The 25,378-nt window shown below is 45.2% G+C and overlaps 1 protein-coding gene across 2 annotated transcripts in view; it reads right to left on the bottom strand.

Annotated features, from left to right (window-relative positions):
* Positions 1 to 25,378, bottom strand: part of LOC115165645 (plexin-A2) — a 361,064-nt gene that overhangs the window by 179,158 nt on the left and 156,528 nt on the right. For both annotated transcript variants that reach the window (XM_029718900.1, XM_029718901.1), the window contains exon 4: positions 12,906 to 13,040. In XM_029718900.1, the coding sequence (XP_029574760.1) occupies positions 12,906 to 13,040 (135 nt within the window). The remainder of the gene's footprint in view (positions 1 to 12,905; positions 13,041 to 25,378) is intronic.

The raw sequence follows: 25,378 nt of genomic DNA on the forward strand, positions 1-25,378 counted from the left end.
ATCACATTCACTTCATATAATATCACATTAACTTCATATAATATCACATTAACTACATAAAATATCACATTAACTTCCCATAATATCACATTAACTTCATATAATATCATGTGATCACATGAACACGTGTTTTTGGAACAACTAATGTTTTTATGAAAATGTATGTGATTTTTCTCCAAGGGATGTTAGAGAAAGACTCCACTGAATGATTCAGAACATGAATAATCATATTTGTCTTGGTAAAATTTATTTTATAACATAAGGAAGTGAGATTTCATCACCAAAGTTGGTTTTCACCCACTCTGTGCAGAGTGGGTGGACACCCTAAAGAATGTTGCTGATCTAGGATCGGTTTTGCCTTTTATTATTCATTATAATGAATGATGAGGAACTGGTCCTAGATCAGCACCAGCATTGTGAATATGCGCCGTTGTCTATTCTCCAGTGTAATATTTGTGTCAGGAATAGTGTACAATGAAAACATTATGCTGCTGAGTATATGTGTAACGATCAGAATACTGTTTGAAAACAACAGACTAGTTCCTCCACTCCACTTGTGCTGCAGCGTGTGTGTCAGTGTGCATGTGTATGTATCAGAATACTGTTTGAAAACAACAGACTAGTCCCTCCACTCCACATGTGCTGCAGCTGCATCGGACTGATGTTTGTCTTTAATTGGTGTTTGGAGAGCAGCCAGTGTAAATGAAATGTTTTCTCCACAGGTTTCACTTCTGAAAGCCCTCACATGGGAGATTTGGATTATTCCACATGAATCATGAATTGCTGGACACGCCAACCGGTTGACCACCTCACACACACACACACACACACACACCACACACACACACACACACACACACACACACACACACACACACACACACACACACACACACACACACACACACACACACACACACACACACACACACACACAGCAGCAGTCTGCCATGATAATAATAATTCGTCCCGTGATTGGACTCAACAGTGTGTGATGATGAATATTGGGCCCACCGCTGAGTGTGACTGGTCAGCAGTCCTACAATACATCACAATGACCATGAAAGGGCCTAATCAAAACGTCAATAATACAGCCTATAAAAGAGCCTTTTTGATGGCAGGGTGATTGTCCCAATTCATGCCTCTCTCTCCACTGCATCACGTCGATAAAACCCACAACAAAGAGAACAAATACAGTGCTGTGTGGTTCAGTGTGTGACTGTGAGCGCGGAGCGAGCGAAGAAGAGAAAACCTGCATGTGTGTGTGTGCCTCTCTTTTGTTCCCCTCACCTGGTTGCTATGCAAACAGAGCTAGGCCAGGAGCACCTGGACTGATGGTCAATTGGTTCCTTGTCCTATTTTGAGGCTGAGAGAATTCTCCCATCCAGCAGTGATGAAAAGACTAACAGTAGCCAGGTGGTAACCAGTAGCTAGGCGAGGCGAGGCGAGGTGAGGCTGGCAGCATAAACACACTCCTGGATTTACATGTGGAGCCAGCGCCAGGTGTGATTCAGCATAGAGATAAGACCATAGAGAGGCTCATGTCATAGACAATGTCATAGATCCCCAATGATCCAGAATGGAACATTTTGCCGGCCATCTTACTAGGGCAGTATTTTATGTGGTCACACAGAGATACGGTCCATAACTTTTTCAATAGCCTCTATCATAAGTAAGCATTTTACTGATAGTTTACACCTACTGTTAACAAAGCATGTGACAAATAACATACATATTTTTTTTACTTGATTATTGTTCCTAGAGATTATCATAGCCCCTTTGTATAGGGCTCTATAGCCTTCAGTTGATGCAGTGTTTGATAGTGGTGCACACATGTCAACTGTGTTATTCTGTTTGAAAAGACAGTGCTCTTGATCAATGTTCCCTCAACATTTTTTCGGCACTGAGCAAATTTCAGGTCTGCTGAGCGCAAAATGTTGTGCAACTTCCAGCGCGCGTTTACTGTGAGCACCGAGGCTGTACCGCTTTAAGTTACAGTTTAAACAGTGGTCATGTAGGTTACTGAAGCTATTTGATCATAATGTAGGCCTACCAAAGTGACCTACCATCAAAAACAATGGAGAGTAATAATAACAACAATGCAAGTCTATAGATACACTTTCCTACTCATTCATTACTGCTGCAGTGCTTGTTGTAGCACAGAGTGGAAATAGGAAGAACGCACATTTTATGGCTTATAAAAGTGTTGAATACAAAGTGTTGACAGTGCTGAGTAAGAACTTTAACATGAAGTCAGTCATAAAAACAGCAGCTCTTTACTGTATTTGTTGACAGTCTCTGTCTAGTCATGGTTTTAAACGTATTCATTTTGCTGTAGATTTCTTATACCTGCTACGGTACTGCAGATATGGTAATCTGAGCCATCCAATTGGCCAGCGGTAAGCCTATAGTGCACTTGATTTGCTCTCTGAGCCGGCCGGGAAGGCAGAGTTTGTACCTTCAGACACATGAAGTGGTTCAAAATGGCAACAGTTGGCCTACCTGGCACACAGGGCAGCTGAACCGGATGCACCGACCGCTAACAACCAGAGACAAAAAAAGGCTTTATCGGTAGAGGTGAAGGTCGAGAGCCATGCGTCCTCCAAAACACCACCCTGCCGAGGTACAGTGCTTCTTGACACAATGCTCGGAAGCCAGCCAATTTGTCGGAGGAAACACCGTACAGTTGGCGACCAAAGTCAGCGTGCATGCGCCCGGTCCGCCACAAGGAGTCGCTAGAGCGCGATGGGACAAGGACATCCTGGCCGGTCAAACCCTCCCCGAACCCGGACGAAGCTGGGCCAATTGTGCGCTGCCGCGTGGACCTCCCGGTCGCGGCCGGCTGCCTCGGATCGAACCCGGTTCTGTAGTGGCACCTCTAACACTGCAATACAGTGTCTTCGACCTCTGTGCCACTCGGCAGTCTCGGGGCCACTGCGCATGATTACAACACAAACTCAGCAATATCTCTCTCACACATACACACACACACCCTGCATACACAAACACACACATCCACGTATCGAAAAGGGCAGGCTCTTCAGCTGAATCTGCTAAAACAACTCTGACCTTTTCCTTCCACATCATCATGTGTGCGTCCCAAATGACACCCTATTCCCTGTATATTGCACTACTTTTTACCAGGGCCTGTCATTACAAATAGTGTCCCCCTGACATTTTCCATCTAGCTAGTTGGTCACCTACATGTTGCTAGCTATACATATAGTTCAGTGGAGGCTGCTGAGGGGAGGATGGCTCATAATAATGTCTAGAATGGAGTCAATGGAATGGTATCAAACATGTGGTTTCCATGTGGTTGACACCAATCCATTGACTCTATTTCAGTCATTATTATGTGCCGTCCTCCCCTCAGCAGCCTCCACTGATATAGTTATATGTCTGTCATATTGAGGTGTCTAGCTATAAGTTAAACCTGATCAATCAATTACATAGGTGTAAGCAATTATGGTAATTCCAAATCCCCTTAACTAGGTGTCTTCGCTAGACAAACACAGAGAAAGAGAGGGGGGAGGAAGTGAGAAGGAAAGGATGAAAGTGAGAAAGGGAGAGAGAGGTGGGAAGAGAGTGGAAGACAGAGAGAGAGAGCGAGATGGAGAGAGAGAAACTGAGAGAGAAAGACAGCAGTGTAAATGTACTTAGACTTGAGTATTTCAACAACTCTTCTCTTCCAACTTGTTAGGCAGTCACATGTACCTATGGGGGATGGATGGCCAGCCACACAGGAGGGTGATTTCTACTAAGGAGGAGAAGGTGGCCATGCTGACCGAGATGCAAACTATGCTTCTTCTGACAGGGAATTGTCAAGGAGGTGGACAGCTGGGCAATTTAAATAACCTTCTGTTTATCAATCACATTCTATTATATCTGAAATTATTATGATTTCAATGAATGTCATATCAGAGAGCACACAATGTTTCAATTTGTCACTTTGTGCTTAAAGGTCAGTACCCTGTCTAGCGAGCCAGAAGTTTGAGAGGGTGAAGACTGTGGCGTCGGAGTTGAAGCCCATCAGTTGTTTCCCCATGGCACATGATCGGTAAGTGTCCCAATTCCAATTTTGCCCTGATAAGTTGTTTTGGAATGGTTAATTTATTTGACCACAGCAGAGTTCAATGTGTGTCAGTATCCTTACAAATATGAAAATCTGCAGACTGTATGACACAGATACAGGTAAGAATAAAGTCATCTTCTCTCTAACACTTTAAATGTTAGGGGTGGACCTCATCGGACCCTCCATTAAATCCAGGAATGGAAACCGCTGGTGTCTGACGGCGACCAATCACTTTACCAAGTGGGTGGAGGCAATACCCATTCGTACTTAACTCTATATTCCCTTCTGTAACCCAATAGAAAGGCTGCTTGGAACCAAAATAGATTTTAGTTTTATTCCCTTCTGTAACCCAATAGAAAGGGTGCTTGGAACCAAAAATAGATTTTAGTTTTATTCCCTTCTGTAACCCAATAGAAAGGGTGCTTGGAACCAAAAATAGATTTTAGTTTTATTCCCTTCTGTAACCCAATAGAAAGGGTGCTTGGAACCAAAAATAGATTTTAGTTTTGTATGATACCCATCAATGATGGACATCTTCAACACCCACGGTTCTCCTGAGGTCCATCTTGAGTGACCGAGGTCATGAACGCTGGAACAAGTTACGGATGTTATAGCTTGTATTCTGTCACCAATGGTTTGTTTTATTTATTTTTTACAATTTATTTTTCCATGGTACATAATCAGACATATTTCAATATCTTACATTGTCAATAGATATTGTTTTTCTACTGTATATACAGTTATTACATATACTGTAGTCTTTCCAATGTGTGATTGACATAGTGTTGTTGTTTGTCTATTGCTGTTTTTGTATAACGTACTTTCAGATCACTGATACTCCACATGATGTGGTGGAAGTTGTCGAGCCAGATCAGAGCGCCTTTGAGGACCAACTTCAGTCACAGACTGAGAAGGATGTGGAGGTTTATGACAAGGTAAAAGTGGTTGTCCACTGTTCATTTATTTTCTGTCCCTCTAAGAGATATGTAAGAAATGTATTTGTAATATGAACTATAATTGCATTTATTCCTGTTATCAATCAAGGTGAGACTGAATATGGACAAGGCGCAGGAGAAACAGAAGGAGAGCTACCGGAGCAGAATCAAGAAGGGGACCAAGCGCTACCACATCTGGGCGAATGACTTGGTTTGGAAGAAGGACAAAAGGAAGGCGAGACCTGGAAAACCTCTTTCGCTCCTAGCTGGGGTCCCCATCTGTTAAGGTGAATATAAAAAATGTCAGATAATAACTATTTGCATTTGCACACAAAATAACCTGAAGCCAGTTTTAGTTTCCCTAACACTGATATTCTTCTCTTTGTCTTGCTAGGGTTACCTTGGTGGAAGCCAACAATCTTCCCATCCACCAGAACCAGTGAGTTTGGATCAGTCTGATTATCTGTGCTCTGAATTGGAGGGGGACCAGCTTGAGGTAGGCTATACCTTCCAAAAGTGTTGAAAAGTACATATCTCCCATTTATAACACTGCACTAATCCATCAAATGGTAACCTGTGTGTTTGCTTTTTTATGTCTATGTCTCCTATCCTGTTCCCTTTAACTCTGCTCCTGTTCTCCAGGACCTAGGGGTCCTGCCCAACACCCAGACGTGGATCCACCTGATGTCCTCCATTACCAACCACCCTCCAACTTTTCATTACATCATCTACAGCTACTGTTGTTGTCATGTTGTCATTATCTGCTAAGAAAGTTTTCTATCTCTATCATACATAATATGTGAGATACACAGATGAACTAAAAACACGAGCACTGCAAACACTCAGAACAAAGAGAGCAGCAGTGCCTGGGCTTTGCAGTGTCCCTCTTCAAGTCCCCCTTCTGAGACTGGCTGCCTGTTGAGAACAAATGACATGCAGAATCTCCCACCCACACAGCAACCACCTCCTCAATATTCCACACAACACAATTCAGTATTTTAGTCTATGACTGCCATGTGAGTGTACAACAAATCTGTAAGAATAAATGAATGACACAACTGTACCAAAAACGATCAAAGTGTATGTATTAAGATCTTAAATATCGCCAGGTTGGTTTTCACAGATGTTTCACAAGGTGTTCATTATTGTAAGTTGTAAGGTACCCTTTGATGGTATTTATTTGTTCCACATTATTCATTGTTGTATCGTAGGACCTACAATAGATACATATATATTCAACCACAAGGGAGTACTAATGAGCTATGTGAGATAGAACAACATGAATCATAATAGAGGACGAGCAAAATGCTTTTATTTCAGTGTAGATAAGGGAAGGGCAGGTTCAAATATAAACATGACGGCCAGACAAGCCAGTGTATAAATAAAAGGGATTTGCGTATGAATGGAGTGGAAATTAGCTGACTTCCTGATCTGTAAGGTAAGTAACTTTAATGTATCAAGCAGATTACACATTTCCTTTTCCATTTCCAAAACGTAGCAACGTTTAAGACATGGATTTCATGTTGTAATGTTAACAAGGTACCCAAAAGTAGTTTGAAGTAATGTTTTCATTTTATTAGCTGAACAAAACTTGTTTAAACAGCGAAATTGTGGCGGAAATCTGTTATTTTTAATTTTTTAAACAACTAATTGACTGATATCGGTTCAATAATTTGAATTCCATGTCATTCCTTTTTTTTCTGTGAGCTCAATGTACAGTTTCTATCGAGATAAATCAGATCAAGCCTGAACTGTGCGATGTTGTAGGTCAGTTGTAGTTTCCAGCAGGCCAATATTCTACATAGTTTAGCACAAAAAACATGGTAATTAACTACAATGACCATAATCCATTGCGTGCCTACTTGACCCTTCTGTGTGGGGAGGGGCAGACAAGGAAAGGGAGAGATAAGACAGAAGAGTGCGCAATCGAGAGGATAGAGAGCAACTGCTTCGCGAGGTATTTCTACCTGAAAATACATGGTCTAAGTGATTGACAGCTGGTATTCAGCAGTCATTAGAAGAACTACTAAATTTGTGATTTTGTTAGAGGGCATAGACAGCAGCTCTATAGAGATGAGATTATGATTTGGAATGAATTAAAGTCATCAAATAAAACACTTTAAAAAAAAAAAAGAACTGAAATATTTTATTAAAATAAAGTAATGTGAATAAATTATGGTAAATAAGTGATAAGCAATAATTGGCAGTCACTACCATCATGGGACTTTTATTAATGTCACGACTTCCGCCGAAGTCGGCTCCTCTCCTTGTTCGGGCGGTGTTCGGCGTCACCGGCTTTCTAGCCATCGCTGCTCCATTTTTCATGTATCCATTTGTTTTGTCTTGTTCCCTGCACACCTGGTTTTCATTCCCCAATCAATTTACATGTAATTATTTCTCTGTTCCCCATCATTTGATACCATCGATCACCACATTCTTTTGGAGAGATTGGAAACCCAAATTGGTCTACATGGACAAGTTCTGGCCTGGTTTAGATCTTATCTGTCGGAAAGATATCAGTTTGTCTCTGTGAATGGTTTGTCCTCTGACAAATCAATTGTACATTTCGGTGTTCCTCAAGGTTCCGTTTTAGGACCACTATTGTTTTCACTATATATTTTACCTCTTGGGGATGTCATTCGAAAACATAATGTTAAATTTCACTGCTATGCGGACGACACACAGCTGTACATTTCAATGAAACATGGTGAAGCCCCAAAATTGCCCTCGCTAGAAGCCTGTGTTTCAGACATAAAGAAGTGGATGGCTGCAAACTTTCTACTTTTAAACTCGGACAAAACAGAGATGCTTGTTCTAGGTCCCAAGAAACAAAGAGATCTTCAGTTGAATCTGACAATTAATCTGGATGGTTGTACAGTCGTCTCAAATAAAACTGTGAAGGACCTCGGCGTTACTCTGGACCCTGATCTCTCCTTTGAAGAACATATCAAGACTGTTTCAAGGACAGCTTTTTTCCATCTACGTAACATTGCAAAAAATCAGAAACTTTCTGTCCAAAAGTGACGCAGAAAAATGAATCCATGCTTTTGTTACTTCTAGGCTGGACTACTGCAATGCTCTACTTTCCGGCTACTCGGATAAAGCACTAAACAAACTTCAGTTAGTGCTAAATACGCTAGAATCCTGACTAAAACCCCAAAATTTGATCATATTACTCCAGTGCTAGCCTCCCTACACTGGCTTCCTGTTAAGGCAAGGGCTGATTTCAAGGTTTTACTGCTAACCTACAAAGCATTACATGGGCTTGCTCCTACCTATCTTTCCGATTTGGTCCTGCCGTACATACCTACACGTACGCTACGGTCACAAGACGCAGGCCTCCTAATTGTCCCTAGAATTTCTAAGCAAACAGCTGGAGGTAGGGCTTTCTCCTATAGAGCTCCATTTTTATGGAATGGTCTGCCTACCCATGTGAGAGACGCAGACTCAGTCTCAACCTTTAAGTCTTTACTGAAGACTTATGTCTTCAGTAGGTCCTATGATTAAGTATAGTCTGGCCCAGGAGTGTGAAGGTGAACGGAAAGGCTGGAGCAACAAACCGCCCTTGCTGTCTCTGCCTTGCCGGTTCCCCTCTTTCCACTGGGATTCTCTGCCTCTAACCCTATTACCGGCGCTGAGTCACTGGCTTACTGGTGTTCTTCCATGCCGTCCATGGGAGGGGTGCGTCACTTGAGTGGGTTGAGTCACTGACGTGGTCTTCCTGTCTGAGTTGGCGCCCCCCCTTGGGTTGTGCCATGGCGGAGATCTTTGTGGGCTATACCCGGCCTTGTCCTAGGATGGTAAGTTGGTGGTTGTAGACATCCCTCTAGTGGTGTGGGGGCTGTGCTTTGGCAAAGTGGGTGGGGTTATATCCTGCCTGTTTGGCCCTGTCCGGGGTATCATCGGATGGAGCCACAGTGTCTTCTGATCTCTCCTGTCTCAGCCTCCAGTATTTATGCTGCAGTAGTTTATGTGTCGGGGGGCTAGGGTCAGTCTGTTACATCTGGAGTATTTCTCTTGTCTTATCCGGTGTCCTGTGTGAATTTAAATATGCTCTCTCTAATTCTCTCTTTCTGTCTTTCTCTCCGAGGACCTGAGCCCTAGGACCATGCCTCAGGACTACCTGGCATGATGACTCCTTGCTGTCCCCAGTCCACCTGGCCGTGCTGCTGCTCCAGTTTCAACTGTTCTGCCCTCGGCTATGGAACCCTGACCTGTTCACCGGACGTGCTTGTTGCACCCTCGACAACTACTATGATTATTATTATTTGACCATGCTGGTCATCTATGAACATTTTAACATCTTGACCATGTTCTGTTATAATTATCCACCCGGCACAGCCAGAAGAGGACTGGCCACCCCTCATAGCCTGGTTCCTCTCTAGGTTTCTTCCTAGGTTTTTGCCTTTCTAGGGAGTTTTTCCTAGGGAGTTTTTCCTAGCCACCGTGCTTCTTTCACATGCATTGCTTGCTGTTTGGGGTTTTAGGCTGGGTTTCTGTACAGCACTTTGAGATATCAGCTGATGTACGAAGGGCTATAGAAATACATTTATTATTTATTCAGAGTAGCAAGTAACAACTGGAGCCAAATCTGTCCGCTCTCCACTCTTTAATTTGCGATCATCCCTCCTTTGTTCATCATGGCCTCAAATCATGTGTTTCGTCTCCAACATCTCAATGATGGAACAACAGGATGTTGTCTCTATCAGAAGGAACCCGTGATCTTGTGGAGCTGTGACGTAGCATCAGGATAGTGGAATAAGATGGCTATTGATCCCAGTTTCATGTGTACTCTTGAAGGCACTGAGTCATTATCAAATGACTGTCTGTATTACCATGTTGTGGTAATGGTTTGGACTGGCGATGACCATCTTAGGTCTCTTCGGGACTACACAGTATTCTCTTCCCACTCTTCCCTCTTCCTGTTTAGCCATAGCAGCAGTAGCAGACCGGAGGAGACATTTTATCATTTCTAAGCACTAAGATGACTAGCAAGAAACTACATTACTAAGAAAGTGAGAGTGCCAAGGCTTTCTATGAAGAATATCACTCACAGCACTCTCTCATTCTGCATGAGAGAAAAAGACCATGTCACATAGAGAGGCCACACCATAGACCATCAGGCTTAGAGATCAAATCAGGAAATGTAAATAACGACAACCTCAACCAATGTCCCATTCTTCACTTCCTGTGTGAAGTAGGCTAGGGAGCGGAAGGCAGAATGCCAGTATTTCATGAGAGTTGTAGGAGAACGAGAACTAGAGGGGGATAGTGAATGAGAGAGAGACTCAGTGAGCATAGCCTTGCTATTGAGAAAGGCCGCCGTAGGCAGACCTGGCTCTCAAGAGAAGACAGGCTATGTGCACACTGCCCACAAAATGAGGTGGAAACTGAGCTGCACTTCCTAACCTCCTGCCAAATGTATGACCATATTAGAGACACATATTTCCCTCAGATTACACAGATCCACAAAGAATTCGAAGACAAACCCAATTTTGATAAACTCCCATATCTGTTGGGTGAAATGTGCCATCACAGCAGCAAGATATGTGACCTGTTGCCACAAGAAAAGGGCAACCAGTAAAGAACAAACACCATTGTAAATATAACCCATATTTATGTTTATTTATTTTATCTTTTGTACTTTAACTATTTGCACATTGTTACAACACTGTATATAGACATAATATGACATTTGAAATGTCTTTATTCTTTAGGAACCTCTGAGTGTCATGTTCACTGTTCATTTTTATTGTTTATTTCCCTTTTGTTTATTATCTACTTCACTTGCTTTGGCAATGTTAACATATGTTTCCCATGACAATAAAGCCCTTGAATTGAATTGAATTGAAAGAGAAAGAGAGACAGAGGGAGAGAGAGAGAGAGAGAGAGAGAGAGAGAGAGAGAGCGAGACAGAGAGAGAGAGACAGAGAGAGAGAGAGAGAGAGAGACAGAGAGAGAGAGAGAGAGAGAGAGAGAGAGAGAGAGAGAGAGAGAGAGACAGAGAGAGACAGAGAGAGAGAGAGACAGAGAGAGACAGAGAGAGAGAGAGAGAGAGAGAGAGAGAGAGAGTCAGGGGCCCACTGCCAAAATAGTAACAACATCAATACACGTCACTGCTCTTCTTCACACATGACTGAGAGAAGGGAATGGCCCTGCAGAGATGACAAATCATAGCCAGTGCCGAGACCAAAGCACAAATGGAAGACATGGAAATGGAAGACACCCTCTAAAATACATAAACACATACAAGAATGCACGGTGTGAGTGAGTCTTCTGTCCACATCAGCCTAGTACACTGGGCATGTGCAAGAATGAGCACAATCAAGGATGCCCATTCCTTTGCTTTTTGTTATCATGTGACTAGAGGAGACTGCAGGGGGTGTGGATGATGGTAGGTTGTCTAGATAAAGTAGCTCAACTAGTCAGTAGCTAGCTGCCACTGTATGAAAGATTTGCCATATTGAGAGCCAGTCTCCTACCTCATGTGACCTGCCTCAGTCCCTCCTCAGGCCCAGTGGAAGCCAGGCCAGTTGTTCTTTCTTTAAAGATACAGATAGGAGGAGAGGACAGTCATCTATCACCTCTGTGTGACAGCGTAACACTGTATAGCTGGCTGTCTCCGCTGCTGCTCTCCTCTGCTGTAACCTGTTTAATATGAGGGCCTATTGATGGCTATCTGCTACCCACTGCTGTAGCCTGTTTAATATGAGGGCCTATTGATGGCTATCTGCTACCCACTGCTGTAACCTGTTTAATATGAGGGCCTATTGATGGCTATCTGCTACCCACTGCTGTAACCTGTTTAATATGAGGGCCTATTGATGGCTATCTGCTACCCACTGCTGTAACCTGTTTAATATGAGGGCCTATTGATGGCTATCTGCTACCCACTGCTGTAGCCTGTTTAATATGAGGGCCTATTGATGGCTATCTGCTACCCACTGCTGTAGCCTGTTTAATATGAGGGCCTATTGATGGTTATCTGCTACCCACTGCTGTAGCCTGTTTAATATGAGGGCCTATTGATGGCTATCTGCTACCCACTGCTGTAGCCTGTTTAATATGAGGGCCTATTGATGGCTATCTGCTACCCACTGCTGTAGCCTGTTTAATATGAGGGCCTATTGATGGCTATCTGCTACCCACTGCTGTAGCCTGTTTAATATGAGGGCCTATTGATGGCTATCTGCTACCCACTGCTGTAACCTGTTTAATATGAGGGCCTATTGATGGCTATCTGCTACCCACTGCTGCAGTGCTGTGGTGGCGGTGGCCACGCTTTGTCACTTCATTAGAAGTGTGCAGACGGGGTGACCTTGCACTTTGTCTCCTCTTCGTCACTCCTCCAGCTGTCCCTCTTTCCTTCATCACTCACTCTTCTCCTTCTCCTCTGACGGACCAAGCAGGCAACCAGCCAGCCAGCCAGCCAGTTCCCTCCGCTCTGTCCTCCCTCTCTCTCTCTCTCTCTCTCTCTCCCTTTGTCCTCATCCCTTTCTTCTCCCTTTCTACCCCCTCCCTCCATCCTCTCCTTCCTTCATTACCAGATGCTGTCACATCCCCCGGTTGCCCCCCACCTTCCATCCCACTCCCCTGCCGTGCCACCCTGGTTATTTATAGTGTCACATAAGGCGGTGGGGAAGGTGGCTACAACAGCCAACCACACACACACACACACCCACCCACCCACCCACCCACCCACACACACACACACACACACACACACACACACACACACACACACACACACACACACACACACACACACACACACACACTTAGGGCGCCACTTTGATGTATTATTATCAATGCTGTTTGATATCAGCTGTACCTGCAGTCACAATGTACTCCGTGGTCTGTGTTCTGCTGAGCATCTGCACCGTGTAAATGCGTCCTACCTGTTTCTCTGACATGACGTACAGATAGTTGTGGTCCAATGAGAAGGCCATGTCTCTGAGGATGGAGCTGCCATCCTTGATGACCAACACCGTCTCATACTGGACCCCACCGTGAGGAGGACCGTCCACACGGATCTGATGACCAGAGACACACAGGTTAACATTACTGTATTAAACACACCCTGACTGAGGGACACACAGGTTAACATTACTGTATTAAACACACCCTGACTGAGGGGCACACAGGTTAACATTACTGTATTAAACACACCCTGACTGAGGGACATACAGGTTAACATTACTGTATTAAACACACCCTGACTGAGGAACACACAGGTTAACATTACTGTATTAAACACACCCTGACTGAGGGACATACAGGTTAACATTACTGTATTAAACACACCCTGACTGAAGGGCACAAAGGTTAACATTACTGTATTAAACACACCCTGACTGAGGGACACACAGGTTAACATTACTGTATTAAATACACCCTGACTGAGGGACATGAGGTTAACATTACTGTATTAAACACACCCTGACTGAGGGACATACAGGTTAACATTACTGTATTAAACACACCCTGACTGAGGGGCACAAAGGTTAACATTACTGTATTAAACACACCCTGACTGAGGGACACAAAGGTTAACATTACTGTATTAAACACACCCTGACTGAGGGACACACAGGTTAACATTACTGTATTAAACACACCCTGACTGAGGAACACACAGGTTAACATTACTGTATTAAACACACCCTGACTGAGGGACACAAAGGTTAACATTACTGTATTAAACACACCCTGACTGAGGGACACACAGGTTAACATTACTGTATTAAACACACCCTGACTGAGGGACATGAGGTTAACATTACTGTATTAAACACACCCTGACTGAGGGACACACAGGTTAACATTACTGTATTAAACACACCCTGACTGAGGGACATGAGGTTAACATTACTGTATTAAACACACCCTGACTGAGGGACACACAGGTTAACATTACTGTATTAAACACACCCTGACTGAGGGACACACAGGTTAACATTACTGTATTAAACACACCCTGACTGAGGGACACACAGGTTAACATTACTGTATTAAACACACCCTGACTGAGGAACACACAGGTTAACATTACTGTATTAAACACACCCTGACTGAGGGACACACAGGTTAACATTACTGTATTAAACACACCCTGACTGAGGGACACACAGGTTAACATTACTGTATTAAACACACCCTGACTGAGGGACACAAAGGTTAACATTACTGTATTAAACACACCCTGACTGAGGGACACACAGGTTAACATTACTGTATTAAACACACCCTGACTGAGGGACACACAGGTTAACATTACTGTATTAAACACACCCTGACCCTTTATTACCTTAAATATTTTGTGTGCCTACATTTTTCAAAACATGCTCCTTGTAAAAAAGGTCAGCATCGAGCCCTGCAGAAGTTAACACGGTTTGTTGTATTTTTTTTCTAACGTTGGAGTATGACATCAGTAAAACTTTGAATCCACTTCTGATTGAAAACCCATATTACCACAGTGTAATAACATTTGAATGTCTCATTGTAGGGCTGTGTTCAGCACTACGACCCTCTGTGACATACGTTGCCTACACATCTCGTCTTAGCATCAGTTACCGCTTCCCAAATAAAGGTGACTGTAAATCTCTGGAAGGATCCTGGCGACTGGCGGTGGCGTGAGAGAGAGATGGTTCTCTGATGTCACTGGTCGCTGTGGTAACATGAAAACTGATGGTTCTATCATCTGTTGGGCCCCTCCTCTCTACAGCCATGTATCTGTTCACACAGTGACAGGTCCAAAGAGCACCCCACCCCACAATGAAACCTTTGCCCTTACCGCACCCCCCAGGGGGTCGTCTCAAGGTCTGTCATGAGGGTCCCCTGGGAATAGGGGCGAGGGGCGTAACAGTGAGGCGGTAGCAAGTGGCCAAACACAACAGAACAAAGGTGAAATAAGTAGAACACAAACCCTGATTCATGGTCTCTAAGACTAGAGGTTAGTCAGGGTTAGCCAAGCCCATGGAGCAGTGCCAGCAGGGTTCTGTATGGTTCTGTATGGTTCTGTATGGTTCTGTATGGGCGAGGAGCACAGCTCAAAGACTGAATAACTTCTGAACAAAAGTGGAATCTGAAAAGCAGTGGTTCATTTCCATGTTAGTCCTGACCTTCCCCCTGCCTCCCTGCCCAGCAGCAGTGTAATGCAAACACAAGCCTGGTAGCGTAGCTACATATGTGAAAACCATATGTACGGGATGTGGGGGAGACGCCCGACCAGCATTAACCTGGTTACTGACATTTACAGCAGAGAGGGAGGAGAACTATAAAAGCAGTATGTTCATCCATAAAACATGAGGGAGACATGCCATGAACCCATGTTGTGAGATGCCGCTGTTGACCCGAGGTGAGTGGGTGTGTGTGTGTTAATGCTTGTGAGAGAGAGTTGGCGTTGGCGTTGGTGTGTGTGTGTGTGTGTGTGTGTGTGTGTGTGTGTGTGTGTGTGTGTGTGTGTGTGTGTGTGTGTGTGTGTCTGTGTGTGTGTGTGTGTCTGTGTGTGTGTATGAGGGACCTGGCTGTATGTCATGTGGATATACAGATGAAGTCAGAAGTTTACATACACTTAGGTTGGAATCATTAAAACTCGTTTTTCAACAACTCCACAAATTTCTTGTTAACAAACTATAGTTTTGGCAAGTCTACTTTCAAGTCATTTCTCCAACAATTGTTTACAGACAGATTATTTCACTTATAATTCACTTTATCACAATTCCAGTGGGTCAGAAGTTTACATACACTAAGTTGACTGTGCCTTTAAACAGCTTGGAAAATTCCAGAAAATTATGTCATGGCTTTAGAAGCTTCTGATAGGCCAATTGACATCATTTGAGTCAATTGGAGGTGTACCTGTGGATGTATTTCAAGGTCTACCTTCAAACTCAGTGCCTCTTTGCTTGACATCATGGGGATATCAAAAGAAATCAGCCAAGACCTCAGAAAAAGAATTGGACACCTCCACAAGTCTGGTTCATCCTTGGGAGCAATTTCCAAACACTTGAAGGTACCAGGTTCATTTATACAAACACTAGTATGCAAGTATAAACACCATGGGACCACGCAGCCGTCATACAGCTCAGGAAGGAGACGCGTTCTGTCTCCTAGAGATGAACGTACTTTGGTGCAAAAAGTGCAAATCAATCCCAGAACAACAGCAAAGGACCTTGTGAAGATGCTGGAGGAAACAGGTACAAAAGTATCTTATCCACAGTAAAACGAGTCCTACATCAACGTAACCCGAAAGGCCGCTCAGCAAGGAAGAAGCAACTGGTCCAAAACGGCCATAAAAAAGCCAGACTATGGTTTGCATCGGCACATGGGGACAAAGATCGTACTTTTTGGAGAAATGTCCTCTTGTCTGATGAAACAAAAATAGAACTGTTTAGCCATAATGAACATCGTTATGTTTGGAGGAAAAAGGGGGAGGCTTGCAAGCCGAAGAACACCATCCCAACCGTGAAGCACAGGGGTGGCAGCATCATGTTGTGGGGGCGCTATGCTGCAGGAGGGACTGGTGCAATTCAAAAAATAGATGGCATCATGAGGGAGGAAAATGATGTGGATATATTGAAGCAACATCTCAAGACATCAGTCAGGAAGTTAAAGCTTGGTTGCAAATGGGTCTTCCAAATGGACAATGACCTAAAGCATACTTCCAAATTTGTGGAAAAATGGCTTAAGGACAACAAAGTCAAGGTATTGGAGTGGCCATCACAAAGCCCTGACCTCAATCCTGTAGAAAATGTGTGGGCAGAACTGAAAAAGCGTGTGCGAGCAAGAAGGGATACAAACCTGACTCAGTAAAACCAGCTCTGTCGGGAGGAATGGACAAAATTCATCCAACTTATTGTGGGAAGCTTGTGGAAGGCTACCTGAAATGCTTGACCCAAGTTAAACAATTTAAAGGCAACCCTACCAAATACTAATTGAGTGTATGACATTTCTGACCCACTGGGAATGTGATGAAAGAAATAAAAGCTGAAATAAATAATTATCTCTACTATTATTCTGACATTTCACACTCTTAAAATAAAGTGGTGATCCTTACTGACCTAAAACAGGGAATTTTCACTAGGATTAAATGTCAGGAATTGTGAAAAACTGAGTTTAAATGTATTTGGCTAAGGTGTATGTTAACTTCCGACTTCAACTGTATGTGCCTCCCCTAACAAGGATAGGGCTGGCTGTGTTGTTCTGTCTGTCTGCAGCCACAGGGGAACACTCGATAACTCTGACCTTCCACACACACAGTCTGCACTTCATCTCAATCAGACCTCTATCACACAACATACTGCCCAGGGAGCTCTGAACACGGTCACCGCCTATTCTCTTTCTCTTTCTTTCTCTCTCACACGCACACACACACACACGCACACACACACACACACACACACACACACACACACACACACACACACACACACACACACACACACACACACACACACACACACACACACACACACACACACCTTCCCCAGAGTGCACTTCCAGTCCCTCATCTCCCAGCCCTCCACCTGAAGTCTGTCCATCCAGGGGTCTAAACAGCCCCAGTGTTCATGTTCATCATCCTGCTTGTTTCTCTACCAGTGACCCTGGAAAGGTTAAAAGCCCTCACTTTAACCCCTGAGTGAACACTCACACACCAGCGGGCCTAAACAGACCGCTGTCAGGTAAACATGAACTGAGATAAAAGATTTATGGCCTCCCCCAATCTCTCTCCCCCCAATCTCTCTCCCCCACTCTCCCTCCACTCTCCCTCCACTCACCCTGCATCTCTCCCCCACTCTCTCTCTCTCTCCCCCACTCTAGCCTTGGCTCCTGAGTCACATAGAAAGATAATGGAATCAACATTAAGGACAGTCCACCGCCCCCACAGCCCCTCTGCTCCTTGTCCCCCTCCCACAGCCCCATGCAGCAGACCCTGTTCTGTAGAGGTGCTCCCCCCCCCCCCCCCCGACACACTCCACAAGCAGAGAAACGATTCCAGGCATGCAGCTTGTGAGGTAGAGTTCTTCAACATCTCCCATGAAATTGTCAGACAGATGCACTTTGCAGAGAGAGAGAGAGAGAAAGCAAAAGAGAGAGAGAGAGATAGAGAGCGAGAGAGAGTGAGAGAGAGCGAGATAGAGAGCGAGATAGAGATAGAGAGCGAAAGCGCAAGATAGAGTTAGAGAGCGAGAGAGACCGAGAGAAAGACAGCGAGAGAGAGACAGATAGAGAGAGAGAAATGACCTGGAGCAGGTAATGGAGGAAGCAGAGGTTGCTTGGGGCTGAGTGCAGTGTAGTGGAGAGGTACAAGTGAACCCTGAGGGAGGGCTGATGCCAGTGGGCTTCTATCCAAACAGAAAAGTCTCTCCTCTCTCCCACATCTAACCTCACTGTAGGTCACCTGAGACTTCCTCTACCCCAATCTCCCTTTTCCCATGATGAGTCTCTCAGCATCATACTCTCACACCGGAAACCTGTTCTGTCCTGCTTCTCCCCTCAATTATTTATATATAGGCTACTGAGAGAGAACGGTTCAGTTTACCAACCTCCTCTCCTCTCCTCTCAGAGAGTATTATACACCATCCATTACAGAAATCCCCTCTGCTGAGCCAACCTGAACATAAATGTTACTGCCACATCCCTGCTTCTCTGGCTTCATGTCAACACCTCCACCATTACCAACTTTACTGTACCTCTCCCCAGAGGTGAGAGCAGAACCAGAGGAACAGAGACAGGGAGACAGATGGAGAAAGATGAGACTGTGAGAGGGGGGGTCAGACCTTTAGCAGGCCATTGTTCGTGGAAACACGCCAAGGTCACGGTGCCGTGCAGCATTTTTAGCTGGATAAAGGTTTATTTTACTTTCACAATCATGAACCTTGTTTGCTGACCTAGAGTCGACTTCAGGACAGACTAGGGTGCCTTCATACATATTGTATGGCATACATACTATGCCATCGAGAGCACTTACAGTTTACAAGGGGAAACTGGGGCATAAATAGGTGTTAAAGGGTGCACTCAGATGTCTCCCTGATCAGCTAGAGAGCTATGAATGGGAGCAAGGACTGTGGCTGACTGGAGAGTGCAACCCTACTGTCTCTCCATCAACGCGCTAGAGAGGAGAGACCCTACCAGTGTGCCCTACTCTCTCCCATATTCAGAACCAGCTCAGGACCATGGCAACATGGTGTGGAGGGTAGGGGATTTTTTGGTGGGGGGCAGCTTGGGGTCTGTGGAAGGTGCTTCAGAAGCCCTGGGTGCCTCCCAGCTAGGGGCCTCTGCCATCTGGGCTCTTTTGATCAGGGCATGAAGATTGACCGAACTCCATTGCACACTGTTCTTCTCTTCTTTCTCCTCTGTAGTTGGGAGGAAGTCTACCAGGGTCTGGATCTCTGAGTGTGGCTGTTTGTGTGAAACAGTTTGTCCAGGGAAAGTGCTGAATAAATCCAGGGAAAAAGTGCAATGAATGTGTGTGCAGCACATTTAAGGATGCTCAATGCCTGGAGATGGGGGGAAATGGGGGGAGATTGGGGGGAAATGGGGGGATATGGAGGGAAATGGGGGAGATGGGGGATATGGAGGGAAATGGGGGAGATGGGGGGAAATGGGGGGAGATGGGGGGAAATGGGGGGAGATGGAGGGAAATGGGGAGATGGGGGGAGATGGGGGAAATGGGGGGAGATGGAGGGAAATGGGGGAGATGGGGGGAAATGGGGTGGAAATGGGGGGAGATGGGGGAAATGGGGGGAGATGGAGGGAAATGGGGGAGATGGGGGGAAATGGGGTGGAAATGGGGGGAGATGGAGGAAATGGGGGGAGATGGAGGGAAATGGGGGAGATGGGGGGAGATGGGGGAAATGGGGGGAGATGGGGGGAAATGGGGTGGAAATGGGGGGAGATGGGGGAAATGGGGGGAGATGGAGGGAAATGGGGGAGATGGGGGGAAATGGGGTGGAAATGGGGGGAGATGGGGGAAATGGGGGGAGATGGGGGAAATGGGGGGAGATGGGGGAAATGGGAGGATGCCTCAGTTCTCTCATTTTACTCTTTAAATACATTGAAGTTATGTAACATATAAATGTATTCAATGTACAAACTGTTTAGCCTTAAGAATTCTTCCACTGAACATAGAGTATTGACCTAGCAACAGAACATGTAAACATGGAGCACTTAGCAAGTAGACATGTAGCACCATGAAAGAGGTTCATTTAGCTTCTGAATCTGAACATGAAAATATGTTTTCAGATTCAGAAGCAGAAATAGCAGTAAGTTGGTCTGTTTTGCTGGTGCATCCAATCGGTGATGATATGCTGCTTATTATCTGTGACATTCAAGAATATCCTCAAGCTCTAACGCTCGCTCTTGTTGTTTTAAATAAGCCTTTTCATTTAAACAGCAAAAACTATGCTGGTCCACCGCTTAAACACATGTATTTTTTACATTTGGAAATAAAACTATTTTCCATCCCCAGCTGTGAATGAGGTTAGTGTCTGTGAACCAGACTCAATACGTTTCCTATGGTATCTGTGCCAACACTAACAGGCATACTGAGGGTGACTGGTGTGAATGAATACTTTATACTATCATATATCTATTTCTATTACCACAACTAAGACGGTAGCGCAGTCCGCATCTCATTCTCAACAGTTATCTGTTAAAGAGACGTTGGGTTAGTTAGAAGAGGCTGAACAGTATACTGTACTGTAGGTACTAGAGCCAGCGCCTAGTGACAGAGCTAGCTGACAGAGAGAGAAGGCTCTCCAGGCTTGAGGAGAATCTCCCAGTTCAATCTGTTGAGGAGACTATGAACTAGAGAGAGAGAGAATGCCTCAGCTGGGTGTATAGAGCCAGTAGCTCCCAGTGACAGAGCTAGCTGACTGAGAGAACAGAGCAGAGCATAACTCCCACCACACCACAGTAATCTGTCCCGCAGCTCGCCTATCTAGCCTATCTATCTCCAATCTAATTCTGGACTAATCCATTCTCAGTCTGTTCAATTGTTGTGGCTGGCGATAGGATAGATAGGATTGGCGCTCCGCTGAAACTGCCTGGGCTTTATCTGACTGATCCATCACCCATCCCACACACTGGATTAGATTCCACCAAAGTACATGGCCGTTTCCCAAATGGCACCCTATTTCCTACATAGTGCACTACTTCTGACCACGGTTCATAGGTCTCTGGTCAAAAGTAGTAAATGATATAGGGAATAGGGTGCCATTTGGCATGTGTCCCATGGTTCTTCCAAGCACTGTGCCGTGCCCCCCTGAACATATAGTGAGACGCCCAAAAAGTTAAACAGTTGCACCATCGAGAGCATCCTGACGGGTTGCATCATCGCCTGGTATGGCAACTGCTCGGCCTCAGACCACAAGGCGCTACAGAGGGTAGTGCGTACGGCCCAGCACATCACTGATGTCAAGCTTCCTGCCATCCAGGACATCTATACCAGGCGGTGTCAGAGGAAGGCCAGCGGTAGTGGAGTCTAGGTCCAAAAGGCTTCTAAACAGCTTCTACCCCCAAGCCATATGACTCCTGAACAGCTAATCAAATGGCTACCCAGTTTATTTGCATTGCCCCCACCACCCCACTCCACCCCCTATTTTACGCTGCTGCTACTCTCTGTTTATTATCTATGCATAGTCACTTTACCTCTACCTACATGTACATATTACCTAAATTACCTCGACTAACCGGTGCCCCCACACATTGACTCTGTACCAGTACCCCCTGTATATAGTCTCGCTATTGTTATTTTACTGCTGCTCTTTAATTATTTGTATTTTTTATTCCCCCCCAAAAATGTAACTCTTATTTTTCTTAGAACCGCATTGTTGGTTAGGGGCTCGTAAGTAAGCATTTCACTGTAAGGTCTACACCTGTTGTTTTCGGCGCATGTGACTAATAAAGTTTGATTTGATCTCTGCCGGAGGGAGTCAGGTGTTACCCCTGTTACACACTCAGTCACGGATCAGAGGGGGGAGAGAGAGGGTAACAGCCAAAATAAGACCTGACTAATCAATCCCATTTCATCTGATGGAGCCCTATGAAGTCCTATCAGTCAGAATAGATGGGATGTGTGATGTGGGCTATCCTCTCAGGGAGCCTGGTAATAACTGCTGGGCTCTAGCAGCGCCACTGTGAGAGGCAATGGAGTTCATCTGAAAGCTGCCATGGTTTGAGGTCCTGTGTGATGGCCCACTGTAGCGCTCAGCACTCCTTCTCACACTAACCTGCATTTCTATGTCAACAGTCTAATGTGGTCAGTCTTCTCTGCTCCAGTCTAGTATGTGAATGGGGCCTAGTTAGTCGGCTCTGGTCTAGTATGTGAATGGGATGCCTAGTTAGTCGGCTCTGGTCTAGTATGTGAATGGGAGTCCTAGTTAGTCGGCTCTGGTATAGTATGTTAATGGGGCCTAGTTAGTCGGCTCTGGTCTAGTATGTTAATGGGGCCTAGTTAGTCGGCTCTGGTCTAGTATGTGAATGGGAGTCCTAGTTAGTCGGCTCTGGTATAGTATGTTAATGGGGCCTAGTTAGTCGGCTCTGGTCTAGTATGTTAATGGGGCCTAGTTAGTCGGCTCTGGTCTAGTATGTGAATGGGAGGCCTAGTTAGTCGGCTCTGGTCTAGTATGTTAATTGGGCCTAGTTAGTCGGCTCTGGTCTAGTATGTTAATGGGGCCTAGTTAGTCGGCTCTGGTCTAGTATGTTAATGGGGCCTAGTAAGTCGGCACTGGTATAGTATGTTAATGGGGCCTAGTTCGTCGGCTCTGGTCTAGTATGTTAATGGGGCCTAGTTAGTCGGCACTGGTCTAGTATGTTAATGGGGCCTAGTTAGTGGGCTCTGGTCTAGTATGTTAATGGGGCCTAGTTAGTCGGCACTGGTATAGTATGTTAATGGGGCCTAGTTAGTGGGCTCTGGTCTAGTATGTTAATGGGGCCTAGTTAGTCGGCACTGGTATAGTATGTTAATGGGGCCTAGTTCGTCGGCTCTGGTCTAGTATGTTAATGGGGCCTAGTTCGTCGGCTCTGGTCTAGTATGTTAATGGGGCCTAGTTAGTCGGCTCTGGTCTAGAATGTTAATGGGGCCTAGTTAGTCGGCTCTGGTCTAGTATGTTAATGGAAGGCCTGGCTGGGCTGTGAGCCCACATGTCTGTGTGTGAGGTGTGGTGTGTTGATGGCTCCATCCTGGCTCTCGGGCCCTGGCTAATGGAGAGCTCCTCAGGGGCCGGTACCAGGGGGAATGTGTCACCCTGGGGGGAAATTCATCACCCACACCAGGAGTAAGGTGCCATGGCTGTGCCACACTACCACCTCTTTGCCCCTGAACCATCCCAGCACCATATCCTCACTTCCACTCCACACACAGACATACCGTACCCATCAATTCACCCAGGACAGGACAGGGAAGGGCAGGCAGTAGAACACTGAGCTACAGCTGGATTCACCACCTCTTTCACCTCACACATCCCTTCTGGAAATCCCTCTTGAAATGTAGCAGACCAGCATTGTATTTCTTTACTGGTGGAATGGAGTGTGGGTGGATACCAGTATTTCTTTCACCCCTCTCTCTCTCTCTCTCTCTCTCTCTACACACCTCTCTCTCTCTCTCTACCTCTCTCTACCTCTCTCTACCTCTCTCTCTACCTCTCTCTCTACCTCTCTCTCTCTACCTCTACCTCTACCTATCTCTCTACCTCTCGCTCTACCTCTACCTATCTCTCTACCTCTCTCTCTCTACCTCTACCTCTCTACCTCTCTCTCTCTCTCTACCTCTCCCTCTCTCTACCTCTACCTCTCTCTACCTCTACATCTCTCTCTCTCTCTACCTCTACCTCTCTCTCTACCTCTCTCTCTACCTCTCTCTACCTCTCTCTACCTCTACCTCTCTACCTCTACCCCTCTCTCTACCTCTCCCTCTCTTTACCTCTCTCTCTCTCTCTACCTCTCTCTCTCTCTCTCTACCCCTCTACCTATCTCTCTACCTCTCTCTCTACCTCTCTCTCTCTACCTCTACCTCTACCTCTCTCTCTCTCTCTACCTACAGTATCTCTCTCTCTATCTCTACCTACAGTATCTCTCTCTCTATCTCTACCTCTACCTACAGTACCTCTCTCTACCTCTCTCTCTACCTCTCTCTCTACCTCTACCTCTCTCTCTCTACCTACAGTATCTCTCTCTATCTCTACCTACAGTATCTCTCTCTCTCTATCTCTACCTACAGTATCTCTCTCTCTACCTCTACCTACAGTACCTCTCTCTCTATCTCTACCTACAGTATCTCTCTCTCTCTATCTCTACCTACAGTACCTCTCTCTCTATCTCTACCTCTACCTACAGTACCTCTCTCTACCTCTCTCTCTACCTCTCTCTCTACCTCTACCTCTCTCTCTCTACCTACAGTATCTCTCTCTATCTCTACCTACAGTATCTCTCTCTCTATCTCTACCTACAGTATCTCTCTCTCTCTCTACCTACAGTACCTCTCTCTCTCTATCTCTACCTACAGTATCTCTCTCTCTCTATCTCTACCTACAGTATCTCTCTCTCTCTCTCTCTATCTCTACCTACAGTACCTCTCTCTCTACCTCTACCTACAGTACCTCTCTCTCTATCTCTACCTACAGTACCTCTCTCTCTACCTCTACCTACAGTACCTCTCTCTACCTCTACCTACAGTACCTCTCTCTCTATCTCTACCTACAGTATCTCTCTCTCTCTATCTCTACCTACAGTATCTCTCTCTCTACCTCTACCTACAGTATCTCTCTCTACCTCTCTCTCTCTCTACCCCTCTACCTCTCGCTCTACCTCTCTCTACCTCTCTCTCTCTACCTCTACCTCTCTCTCTATCTCTACCTACAGTACCTCTCTCTCTCTGCCTCTATCTACAGTATCTCTCTCTCTACCTCTACCTCTCTCTCTCTCTCTACCTCGCTCTCTCTATGTCTCTCTCTACCTCTCTCTCTACCTCTCTCTCTACCTACAGTACCTATCTCTCTCTATCTCTACCTACAGTACCTCTCTCTCTCTCTCTCTCTACCTACAGTATCTCTCTCTACCTCTACCTACAGTACCTCTCTCTCTATCTCTACCTACAGTATCTCTCTCTATCTCTACCTACAGTATCTCTCTCTATCTCTACCTACAGTATCTCTCTCTCTCTCTCTACCTCTACCTACAGTACCTCTCTCTCTCTATCTCTACTTACAGTATCTCTCTCTATCTCTAGCTACAGTATCTCTCTCTCTCTATCTCTACCTACAGTACCTCTCTCTCTACCTCTACCTACAGTACCTCTCTCTCTATCTCTACCTACAGTACCTCTCTCTCTACCTCTACCTACAGTACCTCTCTCTCTATCTCTACCTACAGT

Source organism: Salmo trutta, chromosome 28 (genome assembly GCF_901001165.1).
Source record: "Salmo trutta chromosome 28, fSalTru1.1, whole genome shotgun sequence".
Classification (NCBI taxonomy): domain Eukaryota; kingdom Metazoa; phylum Chordata; class Actinopteri; order Salmoniformes; family Salmonidae; genus Salmo; species Salmo trutta.